This window comes from Daphnia pulicaria, chromosome 6 (genome assembly GCF_021234035.1).
Source record: "Daphnia pulicaria isolate SC F1-1A chromosome 6, SC_F0-13Bv2, whole genome shotgun sequence".
Taxonomy (NCBI): domain Eukaryota; kingdom Metazoa; phylum Arthropoda; class Branchiopoda; order Diplostraca; family Daphniidae; genus Daphnia; species Daphnia pulicaria.
The window spans coordinates 9,419,238-9,445,092 of NC_060918.1; the positions used below are offsets into that span (position 1 = coordinate 9,419,238).

Genomic DNA, 25,855 nt, shown 5'->3' on the forward strand with positions numbered 1-25,855 from the left:
TTTAATTTAAAATCCATCAAATCGAGAAGATGAATGATCGAGTGCGTGGTGAGTGCAGGTGGGTGTACGTATAACCAAGGCAACGATTTATGGGCGATAATGAGACAAAAAGAAAACCGCGTGGGCAGGAATCGTCTGGTTTCCTTTCCGGTGGTTACTAACAAACGTAAAGGTGGGACAAGATGGAAACCGACAACTTTTTCCGAGTTACAGTGTACACACAGTTGACATGTACACTAGCAAACTCTTTTTACCTAAGAGAGGAGAAGTTGCCCTTCAGTTGGCTTTAGGAAAGTTTCGGGTGACGACGTGGCAATCCATTTAACATTTGGGGGATAGAGTTGAGAAATAGTACTGGCTACGATTGAGCGAACTTATACACGCACTAAAATTAACAAGAGGCACAGTAGTTATCAAAATATGGCTGTTTACCGAATACACGCCAAATTAATGGGTCTTTAGACAACAAGGAACGGACAGCTCGAGGCTGAAACCAAGTTTCTGCAAGAGCACCAGAATATATATATAACTCGACTAGAACCATCCAACTTACAGCACGACTTCATTATTGAGCTCTGTTGCACCCGAGAAAAAACTGTAAGGACAAGAGAGAATTCCAAACAAACGAAAAAAGGTTAGCGCTATTTAGTTAACACACCCTCCAATATGTCTAGACTCTCCAGGCTTAAGCAAAACATCATTATGCATTTAATGATAACCTACGCCCACCTACGCCTTCCGTCTTTCAGGCCTAGGCACAATGCGCTTGATACACACCAAAATGATGCCTCAGAGGCACTTGCCACTCGGCGCAGGCTTTATTATACGGCGTCGTTCGTTTTGGCTGTTTACTTTATATCAATTTTCTTGTTGTGTGTGAAGTGAAAAATGAGGAAACTCAAGTCTTATCTGAAAAGTTTTCAATAGCAAACCAACGCGCAACACGGGAAATAACACAACGCAGTAGTTTCTTCGTCATAGTCGTCCTCCATAAAAAGCCAAGTGTTTTTCTCTTCTTCTATTCTGGGTGTGTAACATCATAGCGGTTTCTCCTAACAACACTATGGTCTCATCGCCTGGACAATAACGGGCGACTGTCATAAGAGAATGCCAAGTTCGCTCGCCGGAATGAAAAAGACGAGAGAGAGAAAAAGGATATCAACTATCAAGAGGTCGTGCAAGGGAAACCCCGAAACCCTCATCTACTCCGCACAAGCTTCCAGCCATTCGATTGATGGCTAGGTTCCGCCTTTCTTCCCACGCAGGCACACCCTGGGTATCACCAAACACAATATACCCCCAAAATGTGTGGTTGATCGTCGCCCCTTAGCCGGTAAAAGGCCATTCTCCGAATGAGAGAAGATGTGTCTGTGGACCATTGTGGCACGGCTGCAAGCGCGAACGAGAGGAAAAGAAGTATCCAATCATTGCGGCCGTAAAGTTTCTTACGTGCAAGGAAAAGAAATAAGACAGAAGAAGAAGAAGAAAAAAAAAAAAAAACACGTACACAGTATGGTGCTGAATACAGCCAGGCACCTGCTACCCCAATCAGCAACATTCTTCCGTTTTCTTCTCTTCCGTTTACATCTTCTACAGAAATACATACTACGTACTATGCTTGTTCTTTCTCCTATTTACACGAAATTTTACTTATCTTCCCAGAAATGATGTACGTAGTATATTCTTACGCCCGGAAGGTAGGCCATCACGCAGTTGTATAAAGAATGAAAAGAATAAGAGATAAAAGCAGAATCGGGTTAGAGCTTGGCCCTTTTTTCTTATTGACACAACACGGAATAAACCTATACACCGGATATCGATCCTGAACAAGTACGGAAGGGAAGCAGCGTCTTACACGCTAGGCTAGACGCAACTGGCTCTGCAATTTACACTTTCAATTTCATCAGGCAAATAGGGTGCAACTGGGAGGCAGAAAGGGGAAAAAACACACACACACACAAGTCTTTACACATAGTAGAGTGGCATGTAAACGAAATATACTATTCTCGCGTGTTCCGACCCTATTGAAAATTCAAATCCGTCGAAATTTCGTTGGCGCTGGGACACACCCTGACTGCGAGGTGAGTTGGAATCCATAATCCCATATATTCGATGATGATGAATCAGATCCCATTATATTAATTAGTCTATCCCATCTGTCTCTTTCCGCCCTGAAAGAGAAAGATAAAACGTTATGATTCAATTGGCCAATATAATTGTACGACTGGTTGGAGTTGGGTTGCTCCAACAACAGCCACCGACCGTCTAACAAAGTTCTCCGTCAAAAGAACAAAGACCGTCGTTTACCTTCCCTTATTGAATCACGCATATGCAAGGATTTACATCCACCGCACACGTCTAAAATAATAGCAGCGGGATCGGATTCTCTCGTTTTCGTCTCTTCTTCAACGTCACAGGGCGGTGCGCGGTTAAGATACGCTTCATCTCGATATCATCCGTCATCACGGAATAAGGATGCGCTGCACTCTATTCATCAAACACGTCGAGTTATCATTAGTTGGGGTTATATATAATGTATATATACGTGTATCGTCCAAAGAGGAACCGTTCATTTTGGCAATTCATCATCTATTCGACTACTTTGGGGAATATGACCTCACGAAAACCCAACCCAACAGTTTCTTTTAACATGCTTGCAAAGAACTTGTCACTTTACCTTTTCTGAAAACAAGACAGTTAAAAAAGAAAAATCGCCTTTCATCCTTTACCGAATCTGAAGAATTTGTTCGAGAAACTTAATCAATGAAAGAGTTAATCAATACTTTTCTTCATAGTTTACAAGTGTTCCTTACAAAGATCCCGTAACATGATCCTAAAAACATAAAACCTCAAAAAACCAAAAATAAAAAAAAAAAAATCGAAAAAAAAAAAACTGAATAACGAATGGTCTTAAGGGTATTCTAAAATAATTAAAAGACATTCAATTCAATACGTAAACTGTCATTCTCAACCATCTACCGTGTACCAGGTGGACCACCTGGGCAACACCACATGCGACGCAAGTAAAGTCGTTAAAAATTAAAACTGAGGTAATCATCAATCATTTTTTAAGAACGACCATGACCAAATTACCCTCTATTTCTTAAATAGAAGTAATTTGATATGCTTTTTGAAAATGTTCGCACAGAATGTGCTACAACTTTCCGTTTCAAGTAAAAATCGATTAAAAAAAAACTATTCACTGATCGATTCTTAAAGTTAGCAGACGACGACAGATTATTGTGGTATTTCCCACACGTGGTTGTGAGCATTTGAGTTGCGACTTATTTAGTGGCTAGGAATTAATTTCCAAATAAAACTTCTAAAATTAATAGCTTGACATGGCTACTCTCTTTGATGAGGCAAGCTCGGATGAAGAGGGGAATTTGAAAATCAATTCAAACTACGCCGAAAAATACAACCATTGGCGCGAGAAAGAAGAATATCAAAAATGTCAGTCAACTTCATAAGAGACTTTAATGTTTTAATTTACCTAACCGAATTAAAAATTTGCAGTGAAAGATAAATATGGAGAAAATAGCGCCATGAAAATGTTGGTTACAGGAGATGGAGACAGTTCAAGTACTTCAGAAACTGAAGATGAGGATGGAGAAGTGATTTGTTTTGATTTTCTTTCATCACATATAATTCAATTATAATTATTTTATTCAATAGGCCTGGGATTCAGAAGTGGAGAAGCAGTTTTTTCAGACTTTGGCGTCACTGAAGAAGAAAGATCCCAGCATTTATAATGCAGAAAAAAAGTTCTTTGACAAAACTGCTCAATCTGCACTTCCAAAGAAGTCAACAAAAGAAGAAGCTTTCACTCTCAGGGATTATGAAAGAAAAATCATGGTTGAAAAAGGTGGAAAAATGAGTGATGACGAGGATGCTCCTCCACCTCCACGAACTTTCCAACAGGAGCAAGAGGAACTGAAAATAGGCTTCAAGGCTGCCCTACAAGATTCTGATTCGGAGAGTGAGGACCTTCTCACAGTTCGCCCCAAAAGTGAAATCCAAAAGGTAATAGATGTCACCAAACCTATGGTACTAGTTGTAATTAACACCATTTGATCGCTAAAGGAAAAAGAAGAAGAAGAATACAAAGAATGGCTGAAAGGTAGAAAAGAAGATATCACCAATGAAGAGACAAAGAAACAACTGGAGCCTCTTAAAGAATATTGGTCCAACCCCAAGTTGGATGAAAACGAAGCATTTTTAAAAGATTTTTTTCTCAACAAAAGGTAAAAAGTACTCAACCATTTTGTTCCAAACAGTATTCTTATAATATTTCAAATTTAAAGGTACAAGTGTTCAGAAGACAAGAACTACATTCCTACATACGAGGAAGTTGTTCACGAATCAGAAGCCGATCTGAGCGAAGACGAAAAGACTTTAGAGCAACAGATGGAATTCGAGCACAAGTATAATTTCCGATTTGAAGAACCTGACCCCGAGTTTGTGAGTTCTTACTATCTTTCTTTTTAATTACCAAAAGCAAATAATTAATTGTACGTTATTCCAACAGATCAAAAGATATCCCCGAACTATTGCCGATTCAATGAGAAAACCTGACACAAGCCGAAAAGCTAAGAGAGATGAAGTGAAGGATCGCAAAAAACGCGAAAAAGAAGAAAAAAAGGAAGATCTCAAAATGCTAAAAAAGTACAAACTGAAAGAAATCCAAGAGAAGCTTGAACAGCTTAAGAATATCACTGGCAATGCATCACTTCCTTTTCAAGTATGAGGACATTTTACCCAAACAAAATCTATTGTAATTACTATTTCGCATTTTAGGACGACGATCTCGAAGGTGACTTTGATCCTGATCAATACGATAGGAAAATGGGCGAGATTTTTAATCAAGATTATTACCATGTCGACAATGAAAATCAAAAGCCAGAATTTCCTTACGACCCTGAAATCGATGATGGTATTACAACAATTGAGTTGAATAACAATCAGCACGATTTCATCATTTCGTTTTAAACTATAGAAAATTGGGATGACTATAAAGGTCAAGAAGCAGGCCCTGCTACCAGCAATGATCATTACAACGATAACGACGATGACGGGCCACACTGCGAGGATCCAGATTTTAATGTAGATTACATTGGAAGGGATAACTTGAAAAGTCAGCACATTAAATTTTTCTTTTGGCATGGGGAAATTTCAGATGGACTGCGATTATGAGGAGGCTAGAGAAGAATCTAAAAAGGAAATGATCGACATGACGCGACGTAACAGAGGTCGGAAAAAATCAATTTTCGCCCAAAAGCTGGAAACGAAGAAACCAGTGTTTGATCCTGAACAGTAAGTTTGATCCAAGTCAAATTAATGCCATGCTATCTTTCTTTCCAATAAAGATATCTTTGCTTCTAGGCACCCAAACTATGAAGAATATTTAGAAGAATATTACAAATTGGACTACGAGGATATAATCGGTGACCAACCTGTTCGATTCAAATACAGGACAGTTGTCGAAAATGATTTTGGTTTGGATGTAGAAGAGGTATTTAAAAAAAAAATTGTGCAACATTCAGTTATAACGAATTAATTTACAATTTAGATCCTCGTTGCAAGGGAAAAGGAACTTAATCAGTGGTGTTCAGTGAAAAAAATGTCACAGTACAGGACTGAAAGAGAAGAAATGAACGACTATTATACATACATCACGAAAAAGAAAAACGTTTCTTTGAAGAAGCGGGTTCTACCTTCGGTTTTCGCTGAGTAAGCTTAAGTTTCTCGTTTAGTTTTTAAACAATTGAAATGATTTCTAAAAACGTATTTCGATTCTTTAGAAATTCAGAGTCGTTAATGGTAGCCGATCAAGAAAAAGATCGAAAGAAGCGGAGAAGGAATCAAGGCAAAGACGAAGATCCTGAACCCCAACCCATTCCGTAAGTTAAAATTATTTTAGAATACGTTTTTTGGTGAGCCCTTTTAATAAAAATAATTATAATAATGATTCACACAGAAATCCTGACATTGATCATCAAGAAATCCAAGAGGAAACAGTGCCAAAGAAAAAGAAGAGGAAAAACAAGGGAAAAGATGACCCGTTTACCCAAGTGAATGATTTTTCTCAGATAAATGAACCAAATCATTCCGAGTAAGTACACATTTTCACTTGAAACTGAGAGCACTTCTTCAATAGCTCTTTTTTATTTTCACGTAGGAAACCAAATGAAGTCGCACACAAGAGGAGGAGAGACAATACCGACGATGCTGGAAATGTTTTAGTGGCTTCAGAACATGAACAGCCCAAAGCAAAGAAGTTAAAAGCTGTAAAACCTCAACTGGAAAATGAAATTCCTGAAGTTACCGAACTGGTCAAAGGCAACGAGAATCCTGAAAAAAAGAAGAAGAAAAAGAAGAAGAAGAACTTGTCGGAAATGGTGGTAGCTACGGTTTCGAATCCCCCTGTCATCCCTGAGAAAGCAGTTTCACCAAGCAAGGATTTTAAAATGGAAATCGATTCTACTGGAAAGAAGAGTGAGGCCACTTGCACGGAAAACGCTCCCAAAAAGAAAAAAAAGAAGAAACAAGCTAAGAAATTGAAGGCACAAGAGGAGGATCAGAAGGCCGGATCGTCTTCTGTTAATGAAGGAAAGAAAAAAAACAAAAAGAAGAAGAAAAACAAAAACGCAACTGAAACAACAGCTAATAAGAAATCGGCCACCATTCGTGGTTTTGACATAACTGACGATCGCCTCAAAGCGTACGGCATCCGAAACCCCAAGAAATTCAAGAATGCCATTATATTCGGAAATTTGAAAAAATCAAAAGACTAGACAACTTGGGTGGGAGTCAATGTGTAATCGTAATTGGTTTGATTGAGTGCATATTTCGAACGTTCTATCAATAAAAAGACTCGTGTTCCAATTTTTTTAAATTTGCGAGTTCAAATAAAATCGAATAAAAACTTCTTCCAAAAAAAGAAAATGAACGTATAAATTGATTGAAATTGACGCTGTACCCTGCTATATAATCTGAAAACCAACAGACAACGTGTCCGTAACACGTGGGTCCCTTATCTTTCACGTCGAATAAAACATCAAACATTAATTGAAATTTGAGACCTTCTACACGGAAACAAATTTAACCAAAGAAGTCTTTAAAAATCGCAATGCTTACTGTAATCTTCACGCGAGAGAAGGAACAGGGTAATAGTGGAATACCGACAAGGTGGACATAAAAAAGTTTTGATGAACAAGTAAGAACTGTTCAATTGCCGTAGCTATTTCATCTAAGCAACAGGTCACCATGGCTTACAATCTTTCGTTCATTTCATATAAAATAAAATTACCAGAGCATGCATATTCTCGCAAAAAAAGTCGTTTTTGTTTTCCTACCTATTTCGTAATGGTCACACGTGGGTTTTGATGTCATCATGTTGAGGGTCGGTGGTTTGGTCGATTATGGTGTTTTGTCCCCAGTTGTTCGGCAATGTTCCTTTTCAGCTGCTTACGAGATCGATAATTCACAATTCGCAATCACAGGAAATGATTATGGCAATAGTTATTCAGTAGAGTTCACAGTCGTGCCATACACACTTTCAAATTCTATTGCCCAATCGTTGAGCATCCGACCTCGTGGGCCGTACGAGAACAACTAAATTTTCAAGTACCTTGCTGCGCTTTCAATAGGTAGGGTCATTTGCATATATTTCTCAATTTGAACCTTACAAAAATTTTCTTCGATTTTCTCCTTTCCTCGTTTCCTCCTTTTCTCCTACCCGTACCCCTTAAGTCCATTAATTTTTCAAAACATGCACTCCGATAGACTGTATAAAACAGTATGGCAACATTCGAGTGTTTTGATTTTGAAGAACCGCTTTTAGAATGGACAAGGAAGGGAGCTAGCGACATCTCGTCACAACAAATTTAAGTTCGTGATTAACCAATTAAAGATTAGAGATGGGAAAATTGGATGAAAATTAACTTGCTGGTTACTCTGGATTCCATTTGGAAATTAGTTTTTAAATTGCTACACAAACAAGACAAACGTGGGAAGTTAGGAATTTTCGGAAAGAAGTCGACCCAACATAGTTCATGTTCATGCCGCTAGGCTAAGCCCAAACACTACACGCTGTACACTAACTGGCCGAAACTCGTGTTTTCATTTACACTGTGTACACACACTCACACTGCCAGATACTGACTCGTCGGAATTGAGGAGATAAAATGGCTGAGGAGAATGTCGAATACGGTTGCGAACATTATAAACGAAAATGCAAATTAGTGGTAAGTAGTTCGACATTTCGTTCTTAACCAAGTAATGTTGTAACTCAAGTTGGTCGGTAAATAACTGTGGGCACAATGTCTGAAAAAAGAGCATGATATCTCCTCGTGAAGATAATGCGGTTTTGTAGTAATCCTGTTTAAAGTTGTATTGATATTTGATAAGTTAAATATTTATTATTTTACTAAATAATAATTTTGTTTTGTAGACACCATGCTGTGACAAAGTTTATACTTGCCGTTTTTGTCATGATGAGAAGGAGGAACACACCCTTAACCGAAAAAATGTGGATGAAATTATGTGTTCATTGTGTGAAACAAAACAACCAGTTCAACAAAACTGTTCCAATTGTGGTATCCTCTTTGGACAGGTAAATTATCATACTTTTTTTCTTTTCTTTTTTTTTCCAAGTAAAGAAACCTTGATTTTGTTTTGCAGTATTTTTGTGAAAAGTGCAAGTTGATTGACGATGAAGATAAAAAGCAGTACCACTGTGAAGGATGTGGTAATTATTATTACACTTTAAACCTATTATATTTAATCTTTGGTGACAATTCTTATATCTTACTTTTTCAGGAATATGTAGAGTCGGAGGAAGGGACAAGTTTTTCCACTGCCAAACATGTGATATGTGCTTACCAAAAAAACTTGAAAATCAGCATAGAGTAAGCATCTTTGTGGGATTTTAATTTATACATAAATTATTTTGGTTTTTAGTTTATTCAATTAGTTATTTTTGCTCTGTTTCAGTGCGTCGAAAAGATGAGCCGAACAAATTGCCCAATTTGTTTGGAGGATATTCATACATCAAGAATTCCTTCGCACATCCCATCATGTGGTCATCTGATTCACCGAACATGTTTCAACTCATTTATTCATCGTGGTCACTATGCCTGCCCAGTTTGTCAACGTTCAATGATGCCGATGGAATCGGTACTAAAATAAAAATTTGTAAAGAGAATTATTATTACGTTAACAATTGTGTTTCTATTCTAGTACTGGCGCATTTTAGACGATGAAATTGCATCAACTCCAATGCCAGTGGAATATCAAAATTTTTTTGTCACGATTTTATGTAACGACTGCCATCAGGTTAGTCACTTCTCGGCACTAAAGATAAAGAGTTTTTAAAATATTATTTTAATTTTCAATTTTTTGGCAGTTTTCTGAAGTTCCAATGCATCCCCTTGGAGCGAAGTGCCAAAATGCACCATGTGGGTCGTACAATACGTGCAGAAGCGGTGGTCCTGTTAATAGACCTGGTAATTATAATTTTATTATTCTAGAGGAACTGCGTACCATAAATCAACTTTTTCTTTTTTTTTTAAAGCAGTCAGAGAACAAACTCCTAACTCGGAATAAATGGCCATGATTATCAAAGGAATAGGATGTTGTTTGTCATTTACTTGGACGGCGGTTTTATTCTACGTTGACATGCAATAATTGTATTGGCCATCTACTAAATGGTCGAGTTTGTATTTTAAAGGCTTTTAAATTTTCATCCGTGAATTTTCCACCTTATTCGACGGTTGACATCTGAAGCTTGTTCGTGAAATTGGTTTGAAATGGTTTTGTGAATTTTTTTTCTTCTCGTTCAAGTTACTCGTACCCCGTCAGCCATCATGCTGATGTTTGATACCTGTTTTGTTGCCCTTACCTCGTTGCAGTGGCTGAAATTGCCGTCATATTGTAATGCACCGTAGTGAGTAAACGAAACATCAGACAAAACCAATGGCAAACATTTAGAAATGACTCCTCGAGTAGTTTGAAAATGGACACTGCCAGAAAAGTTCATATCCGAAATTATGAAGATTCTTCTGTGCAGCTTCTGAATTACTTGTAATTTACATGTCATATTATTACAATTGATTAGCACTTCAATTCTATGTGGAATGTACCTTCTGAAAATTTTCAAATAACAATTATGTATAAATATACGTTGTTATGTTACCTTACTCACTCCTTAAAAGCAGTAAACAGAGGCATTCAATTTTTGATGGCAACAACATACACACACACAAATAATTAACAATTTAGGATTGGGAAAATTCAAAAGGGTTAAAATCGATCTTGTTAGGGGACCGGTTCAAGCGGTTCGGCTATACGGTAGACGTGGACCAATTGATTGTTAGGATCTCCGGGATTGGGTTCTGCCACCAACACTAAACTACCGGGTTCAGCTCGAGCAAACGCGGGATTGGCTTCTGAAAGAGCTGGAGGGACTAGAAAAGATGGAGCCTGGTTAGGAGTTCCAGGATCTTCAATGACAGTCAAACCACCTTGTTCTAAACCAATTTTTCCAAGGGGAGAATTAAGTAAATTCTCGAGTGGATTATTTGAATTTGGAGCAGCAGGGTTAGCATCCTTCGAACAATTTGCTGGTTCTAAAGCATCATTCTCAGTTGGGTTTGCTGGTTGTTCTTCATCAGAATCAAGAGGCTTTACATTCTTTCTTCGCGTTATTTTACCAGATCGGGATCCAATAGCCGTCTTTCGACCTCTTTTAGACACTCGAGATTCAGTGGCTTTCTCCTTCCGGCCTTTTTTCGCAGGGGGTGCCATCTCTTCTTCAGATTCGTCGTTTGTTGTTTTCTTTTCCGACCTGATAGATTCTATTGAAACTACATCCGAATCAGACTCATTCGGATTTGGTTCTTGGATGCTCACTGTTTTCTTACAGTTGAGTGGATTATTTGAAATTGGAGCAGCAGGGTTAGCATTCTTCGAACTATTTTCTTGTTCTACAGTATCTTTTTCTTGACTTTCTGCTGGTTCGTCGTCAGAATCAATAGGCTGAACTTTCTTTTTTCGCGTTATTTTGCCAGATCGTGATCCAATAGCCGTCTTTCGACCTCTTGTAGACACTCGAGATTCGGTGGCTTTCCCCTTCCGGCATTTTTTCGCAGGGGGTGCCATTTCTTCTTCTGATTCTTCGTTGGATGTTTTCTTATAAGTGGACCTTATAGATGCAATTGAACCTTCATCCGAATCAGACTCATTTGGAATAGGTTCTTGGACGCTCACTGTTTTCTTCAAAGCTTTGTCTTTTTTATTGTTGCCCTTTGCCTTCCCTTTTGACTCTTTGCCAGTGGTCTTGGTAGACTTACTGGCATCTTTTCTTGATTTATCTTTGCTTTCGCCGCTCGAATCCTCTTCTATTTGTAAATATACATTTAATGATGAAGACATTATAAATGCAATAAGAAGAAAAAAATTTACCTGATGCTTCATCCATGAACTGTGTAATGTCGAATGGTATCTGTTTCGATATAGTTTTGTCAACCAAGGTTGAATTATTTTTCTCTTCTGACTTAAACTTTCGCTTCAAATCAACACGGTCACGGCCGGGAAACAGCTTTTCCATCAATGAAAAATTTGTTCCCAACATATTTAGCGCTCGATAGAAGCGAGCAGTTTCTAATAGAGAAAATATGTTAGGAATTGAGGAAACTACAAATTAAATTTTGCAACCTTTCATGGTCCATCGGCCAGCACGTCGCCTCTTACGCCATGTACCATAATTCACCAGAGTGGAATTATTTTCAACAATAATCGGAGCGTTCGCCAGTTGGCTTTTGTTACGTTTAGTTTCACTGGTATCAATTACCTATAAAAAAATTGACTGATTAATTATACAATTTTTTCTTACAAACTAAATAATCCACTATTACCAAGCTTTTCTCGTCTAAAATGATTTCTCCGTCGGGACCCAGGCGAACTTGCGGCACTGGCATGGCATCCGCATCCTCTTCTTCCGCATCTTCCTCTTCAGACTGTTTTTCTCCTTCTTTTTCAGCATTTTCTTCAATCATCCTCATTTCATCCTCTTCTGCGAGCTTATCATCCAAAATCGCATTCCCGGTACTTTCGACATTTGCAACTTGGCTTTCCTTTGCAATTTCTTCGACCTCAAAAGGTCTGAGTCGCTTTTGAAGTTTCTCTGAAGAATTTGGACTGGCAACAAAACAAAAATTATTGTAAAATGGTGGCAATCATGTTATGTTATTTGCTCTTTTGAACTTACGGTCTTTCTCCATCCTCTGGATTGTAGTAAATCAAGTCAAACATGGTCAACTTGGAGCGATCAACATCACCACTGGCCAACTTTCTCTTCATGATTGCCTTTTTGATCTCGAGTGGGGTTTTCTCATCAGACTTCTTTTTGCCTCTTTTACCCTTCTCTGTAGATGAGTTGGGTGGCAATGGAGATGTTGTGTCAACATTATCTTTTTTGGCCGGTGATTTTTTTACTGGAGACAGTGGTCTCCTTGATTGTCTCTTAACTGCATCATCTTCAGATTCACTAGCACTAGAGAATGTCCTTATACGATGAGGTGCATTGCTAATGGTTGGTCGAACTTTGTTTTTAGACTTGTAACGGGAAAAGGAAGGTACACCAGGCTCAACTGAACAACTGGCTTGACTATCTCTAGAAAGCTCATCAGAAACAACAGTGAGTACATTTTCTTTGTCTACAGAAGAAGGTGTCACTTCCAAGACTTTCGGGGGAAGAAGTATAACCTGTTCAGGCTGAGGAAAGGTTATGATCAGGGTAGAATCTTCAGAACGGGTAGCTTCATCATTTGGTTCCAAACTAGGAAGAATAGATGACTCTTGGGTTAAATTTGTATTAATATTTGATGCTGGTGCTACGACGTCTTCGTTTGATTTGTCAGCCTCCACCTTTGCTGCTATGGCCACTTTAGACGAACGGGCTGCCGACACCAAATTGGGGGCTATCTTTGGCCTTGCCCTTCTCATCTTGCTTGTCGATAAAAACTGCAATAGCAAATTCGTAACTAACACAGAAAAATTGCAATGTCAAATCTCAAAAGTGAGTTCGTGTACGAATGATACCAAATCCAAATGCTTCTGCAATCATGGCTTAAACTCGGCACATGGGAACGAAATGGGCGTTTCGTTATTCTTAATGCCACCTATGGACAAAAAATTAAACGACTCGTTTGACGTCGCAATTTGTTGAACGGTAGTTGAACGGACCATTCTCTTACCCTACCTACACTCATTTTGAGGAAAGAATCCAACAAAAAATTATCTTCATGGCAAGCCTATAAATAGCTGACGCAGCTTCCTAAATTTTAGCAATGGAAATCAATCAGACCAAAAGTGTTTTTTTTTTTTTTATTTTGCGGAAATCTGCACTAGGTTGTAAATATCCATGCAAGCTCTATAACCCCATGTTAAAGGCATTCTGACTGTTTTTATTTATTTGGCTTGTGAGTCTATCAGCCTATTCATACTTCTACATGTTTGGCTATCTTCGCCAAGCCACCTAGTGTTAAAGATTTGTTACTAAGCTTCGCTGTTGGAACTCGAGTTAAGAAGATGAAAAAATAAATTTCATTGGAATCTTTAATATTTAATCATATTTCGTTATCATCAGCAAACAATGTACAAAAAATATTAATTTTTGGGCCACGAATGTTCAAGTTTCCGTATCGCGGAGCACGTCTCTTAGAATGGTTGGCTCATTTCGACCTGGCTGGAATTCGGTCATACTGCTATTTGATTTCGTTGAAGCTGGAGAACCATCAACCTAATGACGAATAATTTAAATCGTTATTATTTCCAAAATATACAGTATGTGTGAAAGTAATAGTGAAACACCTTCTGAGCAGGTAGTTTGGGCGGGCTTGGACGTGTTGATTCCGTTTCCATAAAGCTAATGAAGGCTTCCGACAATGACTGAACGAAAAAGAGAATTATAGTAGACATAACGATAACAAACAGCTTAAAATATATACCTTTTCTGCATCCCCAGTACTAGAGTTCCCAGAGGATGTCCTCGATCTTGCAGTCATTTTCAACAACCCAGTAGCCCATCCGCTCAATCCGGAAGAAGATTCCTCGACCCCAGATTTTCGTCGCTCTTCGTTAGAAAAATCCATAACAGTCGCAATGATCCGCAAAATTTCAAGACGATTTTTGGCCGAGGGAGCAGAGAAATATCCCATCAAAAGGTTTTTAACCAGAGATCTATAGCCAAAGTTTATTATTAAGTAAAAATGATAAATTATTGACAAACAGAAGGAATACCTGTCAACTTTGCTATCAGTTCCACTCCGCATCTCCTCCATCTGACGGCGAACGGCAACTAGTTCAGTTTCTTTGGTCCGTACTAGAATCCGCATAACACAGAGAAGAAAATCGGTTACATAATAGTTCTCACACTGAATAATAAAACACTTCCATATTACGCTGCAATGGATAAATCTACAAATAAATATAATAATAAATTATAATATAATATGATAATAAATAAACAAACTGCATACCATTTACAACTTAAGAATAAGACGGCAGAGAAATGTTGACAGAAATGTTGACCGTTGAGAGTGTTACAATGGTACTGGTATCATGCACATACAACCAGTACCTGATGTAATACTCACGGACGGAAACACCAAAATCGAGCATATAATTCATCGAAACGTGCCTTACCACGATGCAGGAATTGGGCAGCATAATGCACACATGCATCAGGTTTAAGGCACAGAAATTATGTGAACACTAAATCTGAAGAAATGGAGGGCAGGTTTTCGGGGTAGGTAAAGATGGTGAGTAACGGTTAGTTATGACTGGTTCATTTGATTTGCCATGCTCGAATAAAGATGATAGCTGAGTTGTAGACGTCCAGAGAACATCGAGAAAAGAAGCAGATAGTACCCACCATGGATGGGGCATTGAATTAAACTTGTTGATTAGGGGTTAGTAGCTACTGGGTTGATCGCCTGGCCACCCCAAACAGCAATTTGGATACTGGGCCATGGATGGAGAGACTCGAGCAAGCGCACGAATAACCAAAACTCCTATAAGGAATTTTCCCAATTTTCTCCAAATTACCGTATGAGATTTCCAGGCGAAAGCCATGGATCAAGTAAACGTATTTTTAATTGTAAAAAACAAAAATCTTTTTTCGGAACTGACATAGGCAAATCGTACTGTAACGACTCCTGCGCTATTTTTTTAAGTTAAAAGAAAATAATAATGACATTTGATCCCAAGCTGTGCAAGCAAACCAAAAGAACCAGTTCACCGGTGCATAAGAAAAATAAGCAGGAAAACGATGCTAATGGTTTTGGGAGGAGGTAGGAGAAAAGTCAAACATAATATAAAATAACAAAAACTTTTAAAAATTAACTCAAAATAAAATAAATCAAACATCGAGTGCCAGGTGGATGTGGTGTGTGTGGGGATGTGGGCATTCTCACGGCCTGATACCAGCCGGCAGTCTGGGTTCTTCCTTGTATTTTAAATCAAGTCCAAGGATAATAACTGCCCAGAATTACCTGCTGATATTTGGCCGTATCAGAAGCCATCAGCAGTGTCTTAAAAAATAGTTCGAAAAACACAAGAGCACGGACAACTCAAAGAGCAACTAAAAACAAGCACTTGCAATTCTAAACAAATCGATATGGAATAATGGTGGCAATATAAAAATTGTGAACAATGTACCTTCGTCCTTTGAAGCTGTGAGGGCGGCTGTTGTCTTGTCTAACTGCTGGGTTAATCGCCCAGCCGCTTCCAATCCCAACTGGGCCTCGGAAAGTTTCCGACGAAGCATCGTCATCTCGCTGTCTTTTTCATTTTGCAGACTCTCGGCTTGCGCCAATTTCTGCGCCAATTCTTTCTGCGCCAAAACGATGTCTCGTTCCCTTTCTCGAGTTAGCTGCTGTAAGGCATGTTGAAGGCGATCCAACGATTTCTCTTGATGCGCTTTGTCCTTTTCCGATCTTTCTTTTTCGGCCAGGCATTGCCGGTATTTGTCTTGCCAAACGTTGATTTGGTCTCCTAATCGCCATTGCTCAGTTGCCCGCTCTTCGGCCGCCTGGAGCGACTCTTTGAGAGTCCTTTCCTTCGTTTGGCTTTTGAGCAATTCTTGGGTGTAGGTCTCTTCGACACTTAGGAGGTGACTTCTCAAGCGCTCGATCTCCGATTGTTTTTGGCCAAGAGTGGATTTGAAATTTTCGATTTCTGATCTCAATCGAACCGTTTCCTGTTCCAGCTCGTTTTGCTCGTTCAATCTCATCTGCAAGAGAAAATGTGAATTTAGTTTCAAGGTTCAACTATCCAAAAATGATTTGTGAAATACCTGGAGTTCCTCGCAAATCTTGGCCAAGCGCAGCGTCTCAGCATGGTAATTGACGGCCTCTTGATGTTTCTGTTGGACGGTTTGTACAAGCTGTTCTCTCTGTTGTTGAAACGCTTGAAGGGTCTCTCTCAGCAACTCTTTCTCCGTCTTGGTTTCCGATACTTGGTTGGTAAGCTCATCGCGCTCACGACGCGTCTTTTCCAGTTGCTCTCCTAATTGGATAATTTCTTGGTTACTGGCCTCAGTCTCTCGAGTCAGAGCGATCATTCGCTCCTCCAAACAGGAAGTATTGGACTTTTCTTCTTCCAGTACAAGATGGCGTGAACGGAGAATTTCTACTTCTTCCAGCAATTCCTGCGCTTCTTTCGATTTCAACTCGACAAGTTGGACAAGTTCCTCGTTCCGAAGGCTTTCCTTCTTGCAGAGTTCGCGAGTTTCAGACAGTGTTAGACGATATTCTTCCAGTTCAGGTTGCAGCCGAGACACTGCTTCATCCTGACGAGCTTTGCTATCCGATAGCTCTTCATGTTGTTTCCTTGCCGTTTCGAGTTCTTTTTCAAGTTGACCTAATTCCGATTCCAAATTCAGGCGACGCCCTTCGGTTTCTTCTAACTGGATCTGAGATTTCTGCAACATCTCGTCGTTTTTGACTAAATTGTTCTTGAGTTCTTCATTTGCGTCCTTTAGTAAACCATATTCATGTTCGTGTTGATTACGTAATTCTTCCAACTGGGTCTGAAGTCGAAGGTTTACGTTAGTCATTTCTTGAATTTCCTGCTCATCGGAATGCGTCTCGGTGCTGGCCTCTACTTTGTCCGTTTCCCGAAGTGTTTGTAATTTCTCCATCTCTTCAATCAAATTCTGTCGTTCGACTGTTAAATAGTCAATTTTCTCTTTATGGACATTAAGATCTTGGTTCAAAGATTGGACATTTGATTCCAGAAGGTGTTTTTCTTCTTGGGTTCTCTCGAACTCGGACTTACATAACATAAGCTCTTCGTGATTCTTGGTTAAATCGGCCTCAGATTTCAGTCGGCTCGCATCAACTTCTTCCATCTTGATTCGACAGCTGTCGAGAGCTTCGCGAACTTGGATTATTTGCTCTCCCAGAATTTGGTTTTCATTTCTCAGGTCTTCAACTTGCTTCGTCTCCGATGATCTATGATGAGCTTTCAGTTCTTCCAACTGCGCTAGAAGCAGTCGATTTTCATCAATCTGCTTCTCTATGTCTAGCCAATTTAAATGGGGTTCTGTACTGGCTTCGATTTGGACGGTGTCAACGGTAGAACTCGTTTGTTGATTGGCTTCTAGGGTGAGCAATTCAGCTTTGAGCTGCTCAATAAGATCAAGTTTGACCTGGAGAGTTTGATTGGCCGATTCAAGATTAGATTCGAGGAGGCGATTTTCATTTGTGACTCGATCCAGGACCGACGTCATGGAAGAAAGGATCTGATTCTGATTCTGCAAAGCTTCCAATTTCGCTTTCAAATCTGTATTCTCCTCGTTCATACGCGATTCATTCGCTTGGTAATCCGATTCCCATTGAGAGCCGGTTTTCCGTAAAGTAGCTACCTCTTTCTCGAGTTCATCGTTTTGTGATCGGATCAATTCAAAACCTTTTAGCTTTTCGCTCATAGACTCAAACTGTTGTTTAAATTGAAGGATTTGTTGGCGGAAAAATTGCTGGTCGCTTTCAAGTCTCCTAAAGTCGTCTTCTGTTGTTGGCTTCGGGGCCACAGTTTGGTCGCCATCCAATTCTTCTGATTCCTCGTCGATTGGAAAGAGGGGTCCACTTTTAGTCTATTCCGATAAGAATAAAAGAAATTAATATTTCTGCAGCGAGACTCAGTTTAGAAGCGCAGTTAAACCAACCTGTTGCTCTTGCTGTCTGTCGTTCACCAATTGCACCAACTGCAATTGTAGCTGTCGATTTTCTTCTTTGAGTTGATTTCGGCTGTTGATAGCTACTTCAAGATTTGATTGGTGCTGTTGGTCCAAATCTACTAGCTGTTCTTCGAGCGCGGCCACCTTCTGAACAAGGTTTGTGTACGCCTGTAATCCGAAATAAAGTTTTTACTGTGGCTGTAAAAAATAAATAGGTCTCATGACGCTTGATGATCCTTTTAGGTTAAGTTTTATCGAGTAGCTAGGTACGCTTCAAAAGGTGCCGAGTTGGGAGGGCGAATGACAACCACAAAACCGCTGCCTATCTTATCTTTAGTAAACCCAAAAAGGAGAGGAGGAACAACTCATGGAGGAACTCGGCAACTTGAGAATAAGGAAAGTCTGAAGGAAAGTGAACAAATAGACGAATGCCAAGGGGCCAACAACACCAACACACAAAAGAGCCCTTGTCACTTATCAAACAACTGAATTTACAAAGGCCATTCTTTCATAGTAAATTGACTTCTATTTTCTTAGGTCAGTTAGTAAATTGCGATAAGTGACTTTCTGGGTGGCAATACAATTTATACGAGCCATAGTTCTGATGATGAAAAAGTTAATAATATGTCGACGTATTTACCTGTTGGGCTTCAACGCGACAGGTGAGATCTTGGCCAGATTCTGTTCCATTCCATTCGTTGGATTTCACTCGATCGTCTCCTAGTGAGAAATGGAGGAGAGTGTCAATATCTCGTTCAAACAAAGGGAGAATAAAATTTGAACTTACTGAGAAATGGAGGTAATTCTAGACCTTGCGATTTCAACCATTGTTGGACGTCCTTCTGCCACTTGGACTCGACCACCTGCGATAAAGAACACACGACATGTTTTCAGCACTGCTTTCTCTATTTTCAACTTCTCAAGTTCTTCTCCCTTCCTCCTGTCTCGAATGTCAAAAACGTTTAAGGGTGTAGAGGGGTTCGCTTTTCGACCCTATAACAAGGTCGGTGGTTATTTTTCCAAACTTTCAACAAAAATGGGTTTGAGCCTACTCGGCTCGCATGTCAATCAAACTCGGGGCCCACTGTTGTCTAAAGTCTATGCTTAAACAGGCGGGTGGGTAGCTTGGGCGTTGGTTACAAGTAAAAACGAAAACAGATTCATTTTTTTTTTCTCTTTAAGAACAAAAATACACAAAAAGAGAAAAGTAAAGGAAAAGTAAAAAGGAAAAAAAAAGAGGGACACACGAAAACACTAAAACAGGTTTCAATGTTTGAGGCGTAACGGTTGGAGTATGGAGTCCAATAATATAAGGTGCAAGACCGGCTTTGGCATCATAAATTAGCCCGCATCCGAGTCCTAGCAAGTAGGTACCCGTTTGAAATCATTTCAAGTGCGCAGGTGATGACGTTTACAGTCAAATCTAACACGAAAATATCTTAGGGCCAGGTTTTTTTTTACGGGTGGCTATAATCGAGGATAAAAACTTATCGCTTGCATACATCTCCTATCGTTCTGGCGAGCAGGCAAGTAATCTAAGCTGCCTTCATTCCAATCCGTCGACACGAAATATGGCATAGACGAACGGTGAATCATCGGAGAGTGAGTTGCATTCTATGCGCGGCCGCGTTTGTGTGCGTTCGCCAGCGTAATCTAGGCTACGCAGCTGAGTCCACACCTGACCAGGTACCTGCATATGCAGAGAAGCAGACTCACTCGCGGCCAGCGTCTCGCCACTCCCGCCTTTCATGTCGACAGCTGGTCTTAGAAACGTATGGCCGTCATGTTCCTACTCTCTCCCCACTCTCACTACAGTCCCTTTCGCTCTCTCCTTCGTTCACCCTTTTTCATTTTTTCCAGACTCTCTGTTGATTCATTCGTTGTTTTTTTATCTGGCTAGCTGACACGCAGGTGCGATGTGAGAAGAGAACGTTCTTTAGCAACCCCTCGTCCGATTTCACGCCTTTTTTTTCAGTCCCATTTTTAAGTACATCTCTTTTCTATGCATCAACATTTTGTGACTAAAAACTATTTGCTCATACACAACGTAGTCTTACCTGTGAATGATGATCATCTTGTCCTCCATCAATACTAGCACCAGCGTTCGTCTCATGATTGCCCTGTGAAAAGGAAAAAGAAAATAATAATAAAAATAGAAAATGGTCATTAAACAACAGTTCATTACGAATGCAGACCTCGTCAAAGAGTGAGCTATTACGAAACCCTTCCGTGTTTGTTGATTGGCAAAAGGTTTGTAGCCAGTAATACAGAAAAAAATTGAGACGAATGGGGGCACTGGGTTCTAAACCGATACATACCGGTTGTGTTATATTGCTTGACTTCCAAAGTATATATTCTGCTTTTAGGTTGTTATATTTGGGTTTTTCTCTTCATCTACTCTCTCTTTTTGTTTTTTTAATGAGCAAATTTATGTGCGAAGGCACACCGGGTTCCTACCGGTTCTGACCCCGTGGTTTTGACACGGGTAGAACTAGCCAAGAAAAAAAGGAGGCGGAAAAAAAGAGCTAAGATATGTAGAACTAGACTCACGGTTAGCAAACAACAGAGGCTAGCCTCTCATTAGAAAGAAGGAGGAACCGACCGGATTGGTCCGGTCCGTTTGACTAGAACAATCACTTGGCACTTGGCCTACGACATTTTTATATTCTTCAACAATATTAATATTAATGTCGCATGACTTTTTTAATTCCACCAACAACAAAAAAGAAAAGAAAATGGAAATAATAAAATAAAAAAGATGTTCAAAAAGGAAGGGCGGGTCGAATAACATTTGTCAACTAGAACGGAGGATATCTCCTGAGAATTTTACAAGGGTGGGGTCACCTGGTCAATAAAAACCCACCTTTCCTTTTATTATCCTGGCTTTTGTTTATTTAAGCGTATTAAATTAATAACATTAAAGAAAAATTCTTTTTCACGGAATCAAGTTGAATTTCTTACCGAGCGGCAAATCTCGAAGTAAAATAGCGTAGGCAGGAAATGGATATTGACACGGGTACATAGAGGACGACAGGACGGAGGAGGTGAAGGATGGAGTGGGGGGAGGGGGGACTTCCTTCTATTTCCAAAATAAATTAAAAAAGAAAAAGAGGAGGAAATGCTATAACGTGCCGTTGAATACTGATTGCACGTCAACCCAATATTCGATGATGTGGAGCGCGCTAGATTGTTTTCGACCCCGGAACTAGACGGACAATATTTGCTATGCTGACACGATGCATTTCTGTCTGACCATTAAAACTACCACCCTTTCAACATTGCTATCTACCTTATAAAGTCTATCTTAAAAAAAAAGAGAAAGAAAGAAAAATACACAAAAAAGAAATGAAGGGGAAAACGAAATTATTCACCAAGATACTGAAAACCAACCGGATGAAACCGTCAACCGCGCTGGGTCTCGGCAGATACTACAACGTTTTTTTCTTGCTGTCTTATCTGAGCGGAATTGAAATGCGTTCGCTAACCGCAAACCGTTTTCAATTTCCAGATATTTAAAGATAGCAAAACAAACATAGAAATAGTGTCTAGCCGAAAATCGACAAAATTCTCCCTGAAATGATAACGAGGACTTACTTTACTTGGTGGGAGTTGCCGAGGAATGGAAAGGACGTCAGAGACAGGACCGAACTCAACTCCCTCTCGTTGAAAAGTGTAGCGACTTGAGCGTCGACCAACACGGATAAGTCACCGTAGCTCGTCAACTTTCGACCGTCATCTAGCTCCTCCCACCCGAGCTTTGCAAGCCAAAGTGCCCGAACAAGTTGGACCAATAGCCACCGCGCACGGTATTAAGGACGCCATGCTGCCCTTTCTTCCCTGTTTGAAATGCCGGGCCCGACTTGTTCTTCGCTTGCCTGAACGCCAAAGACTGTTGGAAATTCGACCTGAGCACTCGCTTTTTAAACACTCCATGCGACCCCCTCCCAATTAAGCGAAGAAAAAAGAAACAAACACACGGGACGATCATCAGGGCAGATCATCATATCTTGCGCTTCATTAAAAGCCGCGTTGCCGCAGAGGGTCTATTGGCCGGTGAAGTTTTGACTGGCATTCACCTGTTTCAACTGGAAAGCACTTCCTCTCAACCTCAATGACTCGTGAAAAATAAATCCTGGCCCTTATTAGCGACCTTTCTTATTATTATCAACCGAAATCCACCTTACCGAAAATGAATTGAAATTCGAAGGGGTGCAACACGAAACGAACAGAATAGTTAAGATTTACGGTGAGTCCCATTAAATTGAACGACGAGCTACTGTAGGAACTACCCCTGTTGTTGTTCAACAATAACTACGCGAATCATTTTTCAGTTACAATCTGGATTGATAAAAATAGAAAAATTATGAACGTACGAGAGTAAAGTAACTTGGACTTTGAGGAAACGTTGACAGTCTTTTCCGGTTTTCAAACGCTATTGTCGTTGTACGGACAAGCCTTTTACATTGTTTAGCAACCTTCCTCCTTTTAGGACCACCGTGCGGATCTCAGAACAGCTATCCGTCAACAGATTACAAGCGAGTGTCTCCCCCATGTCTTATCTGAAAAAAACTTACAGTTAAATTTTTCATTCTGATTTTTTCGTGAATTCGGTTGAAGTTGAGACGTAATGTCCGGAATCGTAGACGACCCCGAATGACCTGTACCAAGGTTGGTAGGGAAGGGAAAGCTCTAAAGGTGAATAGCCCTGTTGTACCAATAACAAGCGGCACATTTCGTGTTCCACCGTCCGCGTATGTGTCCCTTTTCTTTCTTCTATATCGTTCGACGGAAACGGATATTGTCACGCTCGCGATTGTCCTTTTCTTTCTCCCACATACAGTCTTTCCTTTTTCTCTCTCTCTCTCTCTCTGTGCTGTCTTCCTTTTGGCTGGCATATCTGGCCTCCACCCTCTGTTCTCCATTTAAGGATCGTTTGTGTAACATAGGGCGAGGGAGGAAACATTACCGGCACTCTCCCCTACATCTATTGATTCAGAGAATAACACCTGACCCAACCGAACACAGTTGAAGCATAATCATATTACCCGTTTAACAGTTGGGGAAAAAAAAACCTCCTCTCTCCCCTCCTCCTCCATGCCACACGTACCACACTGTTGATACTTTCCGTCTGGCGGATATATGCCCACTTGTGTGAGAGAACGATAGCGGGTAAAACACACACACACTCGGTATAGATTTGCATGACAAAACGTCCGTGTAATGGCTGCTACATCCGCCCTCCCGGCCTTTTCTCTTAGAACAAGAGATGAGGGCGCCATCATTTCAAACTGGGAGGAACGACAAACTTATTGGCCTATCTGCAGACCGTTTCTGTTTATGAATGATGGCCAGGTGCGAACAACAGATGTTTGACAAAAAAAACAGAGAAAAAAAAAAAGAAAAAAAAAAGAACAGTGAGGCTGATATCACTTGTATCCAAGATTGTGACTCAATTTCTAATATTACACCCAAAATTAACTGGAAAAGAAAACTGTACGAGACTAAAATTGAGACGAGATTGTTAGTTCGGCTTCGTGATTTGATCCATTCCCCCTGCTATTCGACAACATTCACGAATGGCGTTTGGTTTGTAGATGCGACGCGCATCAGAGTTTGTCGACGCACAAATAGCCTGTGGAAAAGAAAGCGATACAAAAGAATCCTGTTGGAACTGTACCTTTATTTGTCTTTTCTTTCTCTCTCTCTCTCTCTGTCTGTCTGATATTCCAAACATGTTTTTTTCAAAGGCCATTTCCTGGACGACAAGAATCACATTTCATCCCGTTTGCTCATTATTTGTTTTATTCTTTAGTTTTCCTCTTCGTCTACCTCCCCCTTTTTAAAAACTTTTTTCCGTCCTCGGACTTGCATAGTCGTAAAAAATATGATCTACACAAGATTCGGTTGTCAGCTATGCTAGATTTTGTTTTTTTTTGTTATTTGGAAAGCCGACTTTTAAAACAGTAAGAAAGCTAAATTAATCATAACAATGGGTAGTTGAGCAGCCTGATCAGGTAAGCGATTAGCCACGTACGTGGTCAGATTGGCCAATAAGAACACCTGATTTTCAGAAATTCAAGAGAAAATAAAGGGGGAAAGACGGAGCATGTGTGGGATAACTTCCATTTTTTCCGCTTCCGATTTCAGTTTTCTCTACCATAAATCCTTCAAGAGGTTAAAGGTGATTTTCGTATGATCGGCACCGGATGATGGACTCATTAGAGTCCTAGTGAAGTCTGGCGCAGTAGTTTTTACGGTTGGTAGCAACTAGTAAGGGGAAGGGACGACGGTGGAGCTACGTTCGATGAAATAAGCCATCCGTATGCGATACGTATAGTCGTGAAGAGACCAAAGGAAGCAGTAACGAGCGACAGATAACGAGGAGAATTAATGAAGCAGCGGCTTGTGGCAGCGCGGAGACCAGGTAGAATAATCCTGTGCAGTGTGCACCCCACTTTCTCTTCCCTACTTATTCCCCTCGCCCACTTCTCCCCTTGCTGTCACAGAAAGGTCAACAGCATCACGTATGAAAGACCAAGTAAGCAATCGGAGTATATGACCAACTGTTGGCCTAGCTTATCGTTCCAAGATAACAAAACGGAGAGCGCAAGGCCCCCCTTATTAAAAAATATTAAAATACGCTCCCTTCTACGAGTGAGTATGTGCGTCGCGCTATATCAATGCTTGAGCAAACAACCCCACCTTGCCCACTACAGGCTGCTTAAACTGATAAGGCATATCACACAGTTTATCAGAGTAATTAAGCTCAATGTGACACTGTAACCGACTCACTGAAATCAGTGGTTAAAGATAATTGGATAAAGTTTCTTATTTTCTAGGACGGCATAGAATAAAAAAATTGCTGTTTTTCCCAAATAGATGTTGATGTAAGGTTTTACCTTTGAAGAGCTGAGTAAGTTGCGGTATTGTCTTGAAAGTGTTGAGAGCTGTGATTCAAGTTCACGATTGATCAAGATCAAGTCTTCATTCTGTACAAAATAAAATTTATAATAAAGTGGGGGGTCTAATATTATCAGTTCTTATTAACCTGTTTTTTAAATTGTAAAATATCTTCTGTAGCACCAGCAACTTCTTCTACATGTTCTGGACTTTCTTGATCATCATCACCTGTACAGTTAAAAATAACAAGGTTATTGAGTATTTTATTTTACTGAATTTAGAATTTACACCACATATAATTACGCAATCTTACAGAATGACATTTTGAAACGAGCTGTTGAAACAAAAATAAACCACGTATCGCCTGATGACGTGTCATGTGTTTGTTTGTGGATTTTTTACATAAAACACCTACCTTGAACGCTTTCTGCTACTTCATTAAGAACTTGAGCTGTGAAAGAGGAAATTTTGCCTTGTAAATTACTCAATCCTCCTCCAAACCAGGACATTTTCTATTAAATGAGTTTTCACAAATATTATTCAACTATTTACAAAAAACGTCGTCTGCCATAGGCCACCTATTGGCAGAATTTATAATGTTTAGTTCGTCACTGCCTAAAAATCGGCCATATTGGTGTTCTCTCTCCATCAATCGGCAGCACATCGGTAAGTGGCCGTGTTTTACATTGAAACTGTTTTAAATACTGAAATTAG

The 25,855-nt window shown here is 39.9% G+C and overlaps 5 protein-coding genes across 8 annotated transcripts in view; 2 read left to right on the plus strand and 3 right to left on the minus strand.

Annotated features, from left to right (window-relative positions):
- The window catches only part of LOC124343286 (zwei Ig domain protein zig-8-like), a 47,716-nt gene extending 39,935 nt beyond the window's left edge, over positions 1 to 7,781 (minus strand). The window contains exon 1 of the mRNA XM_046796567.1: positions 7,356 to 7,781. The gene's annotated coding sequence lies outside the window, so the exon portion shown is untranslated. The remainder of the gene's footprint in view (positions 1 to 7,355) is intronic.
- LOC124343159 (protein KRI1 homolog) lies at positions 3,231 to 6,891 on the plus strand. Its single transcript, XM_046796351.1, has 14 exons — positions 3,231 to 3,453; positions 3,517 to 3,614; positions 3,676 to 4,023; positions 4,084 to 4,244; positions 4,305 to 4,461; positions 4,529 to 4,741; positions 4,798 to 4,933; positions 4,997 to 5,103; positions 5,177 to 5,313; positions 5,383 to 5,512; positions 5,570 to 5,730; positions 5,802 to 5,900; positions 5,978 to 6,112; positions 6,179 to 6,891. The coding sequence occupies exons 1-14, from the start codon at positions 3,342 to 3,344 to the stop codon at positions 6,792 to 6,794; spliced, it is 2,610 nt and encodes an 869-aa protein (XP_046652307.1). The 5' UTR covers positions 3,231 to 3,341; the 3' UTR covers positions 6,795 to 6,891.
- Positions 7,782 to 8,086: 305 nt separating the features above from the next.
- Positions 8,087 to 9,955, plus strand: LOC124343320 (RING finger and CHY zinc finger domain-containing protein 1-like). Of its 2 annotated transcripts, none has more exons than XM_046796631.1 (8): positions 8,087 to 8,246; positions 8,453 to 8,614; positions 8,683 to 8,749; positions 8,821 to 8,909; positions 8,995 to 9,177; positions 9,241 to 9,336; positions 9,407 to 9,506; positions 9,575 to 9,955. In XM_046796631.1, exons 1-8 carry the CDS (start codon positions 8,187 to 8,189, stop codon positions 9,604 to 9,606), a joined length of 789 nt encoding a protein of 262 aa, XP_046652587.1. In that variant the 5' UTR covers positions 8,087 to 8,186; the 3' UTR covers positions 9,607 to 9,955. The 2 variants fall into 2 exon arrangements, with proteins under 2 accessions (XP_046652587.1, XP_046652588.1); XM_046796632.1 differs by having other exon boundaries at positions 9,578 to 9,955.
- Positions 9,956 to 10,005: 50 nt separating this feature from the next.
- LOC124343165 (transcription factor TFIIIB component B''-like) lies at positions 10,006 to 13,177 on the minus strand. Of its 3 annotated transcripts, XM_046796362.1 has the most exons (6): positions 12,269 to 13,177; positions 11,916 to 12,198; positions 11,716 to 11,851; positions 11,464 to 11,661; positions 10,524 to 11,399; positions 10,006 to 10,466 (listed from the first exon to the last, which is right to left on the minus strand). In XM_046796362.1, exons 1-6 carry the CDS (start codon positions 13,003 to 13,005, stop codon positions 10,318 to 10,320), a joined length of 2,379 nt encoding a protein of 792 aa, XP_046652318.1. In that variant the 5' UTR covers positions 13,006 to 13,177; the 3' UTR covers positions 10,006 to 10,317. The 3 variants fall into 3 exon arrangements, with proteins under 3 accessions (XP_046652318.1, XP_046652317.1, XP_046652316.1); XM_046796361.1 differs by having other exon boundaries at positions 10,006 to 11,396; XM_046796360.1 differs by having other exon boundaries at positions 10,006 to 11,399; positions 12,269 to 13,174.
- Positions 13,178 to 13,603: 426 nt separating this feature from the next.
- On the minus strand, positions 13,604 to 25,686 carry LOC124343132 (thyroid receptor-interacting protein 11-like). The gene is made up of 13 exons (XM_046796280.1): positions 25,557 to 25,686; positions 25,290 to 25,369; positions 25,141 to 25,230; positions 20,299 to 20,361; positions 19,029 to 19,104; positions 18,882 to 18,961; positions 18,230 to 18,409; positions 16,358 to 18,157; positions 15,721 to 16,294; positions 14,302 to 14,383; positions 14,010 to 14,241; positions 13,873 to 13,950; positions 13,604 to 13,801 (listed from the first exon to the last, which is right to left on the minus strand). Exons 1-13 carry the CDS (start codon positions 25,648 to 25,650, stop codon positions 13,691 to 13,693), a joined length of 3,540 nt encoding a protein of 1,179 aa, XP_046652236.1. The 5' UTR covers positions 25,651 to 25,686; the 3' UTR covers positions 13,604 to 13,690.
- Between the last annotated feature and the right edge of the window lie 169 nt (positions 25,687 to 25,855).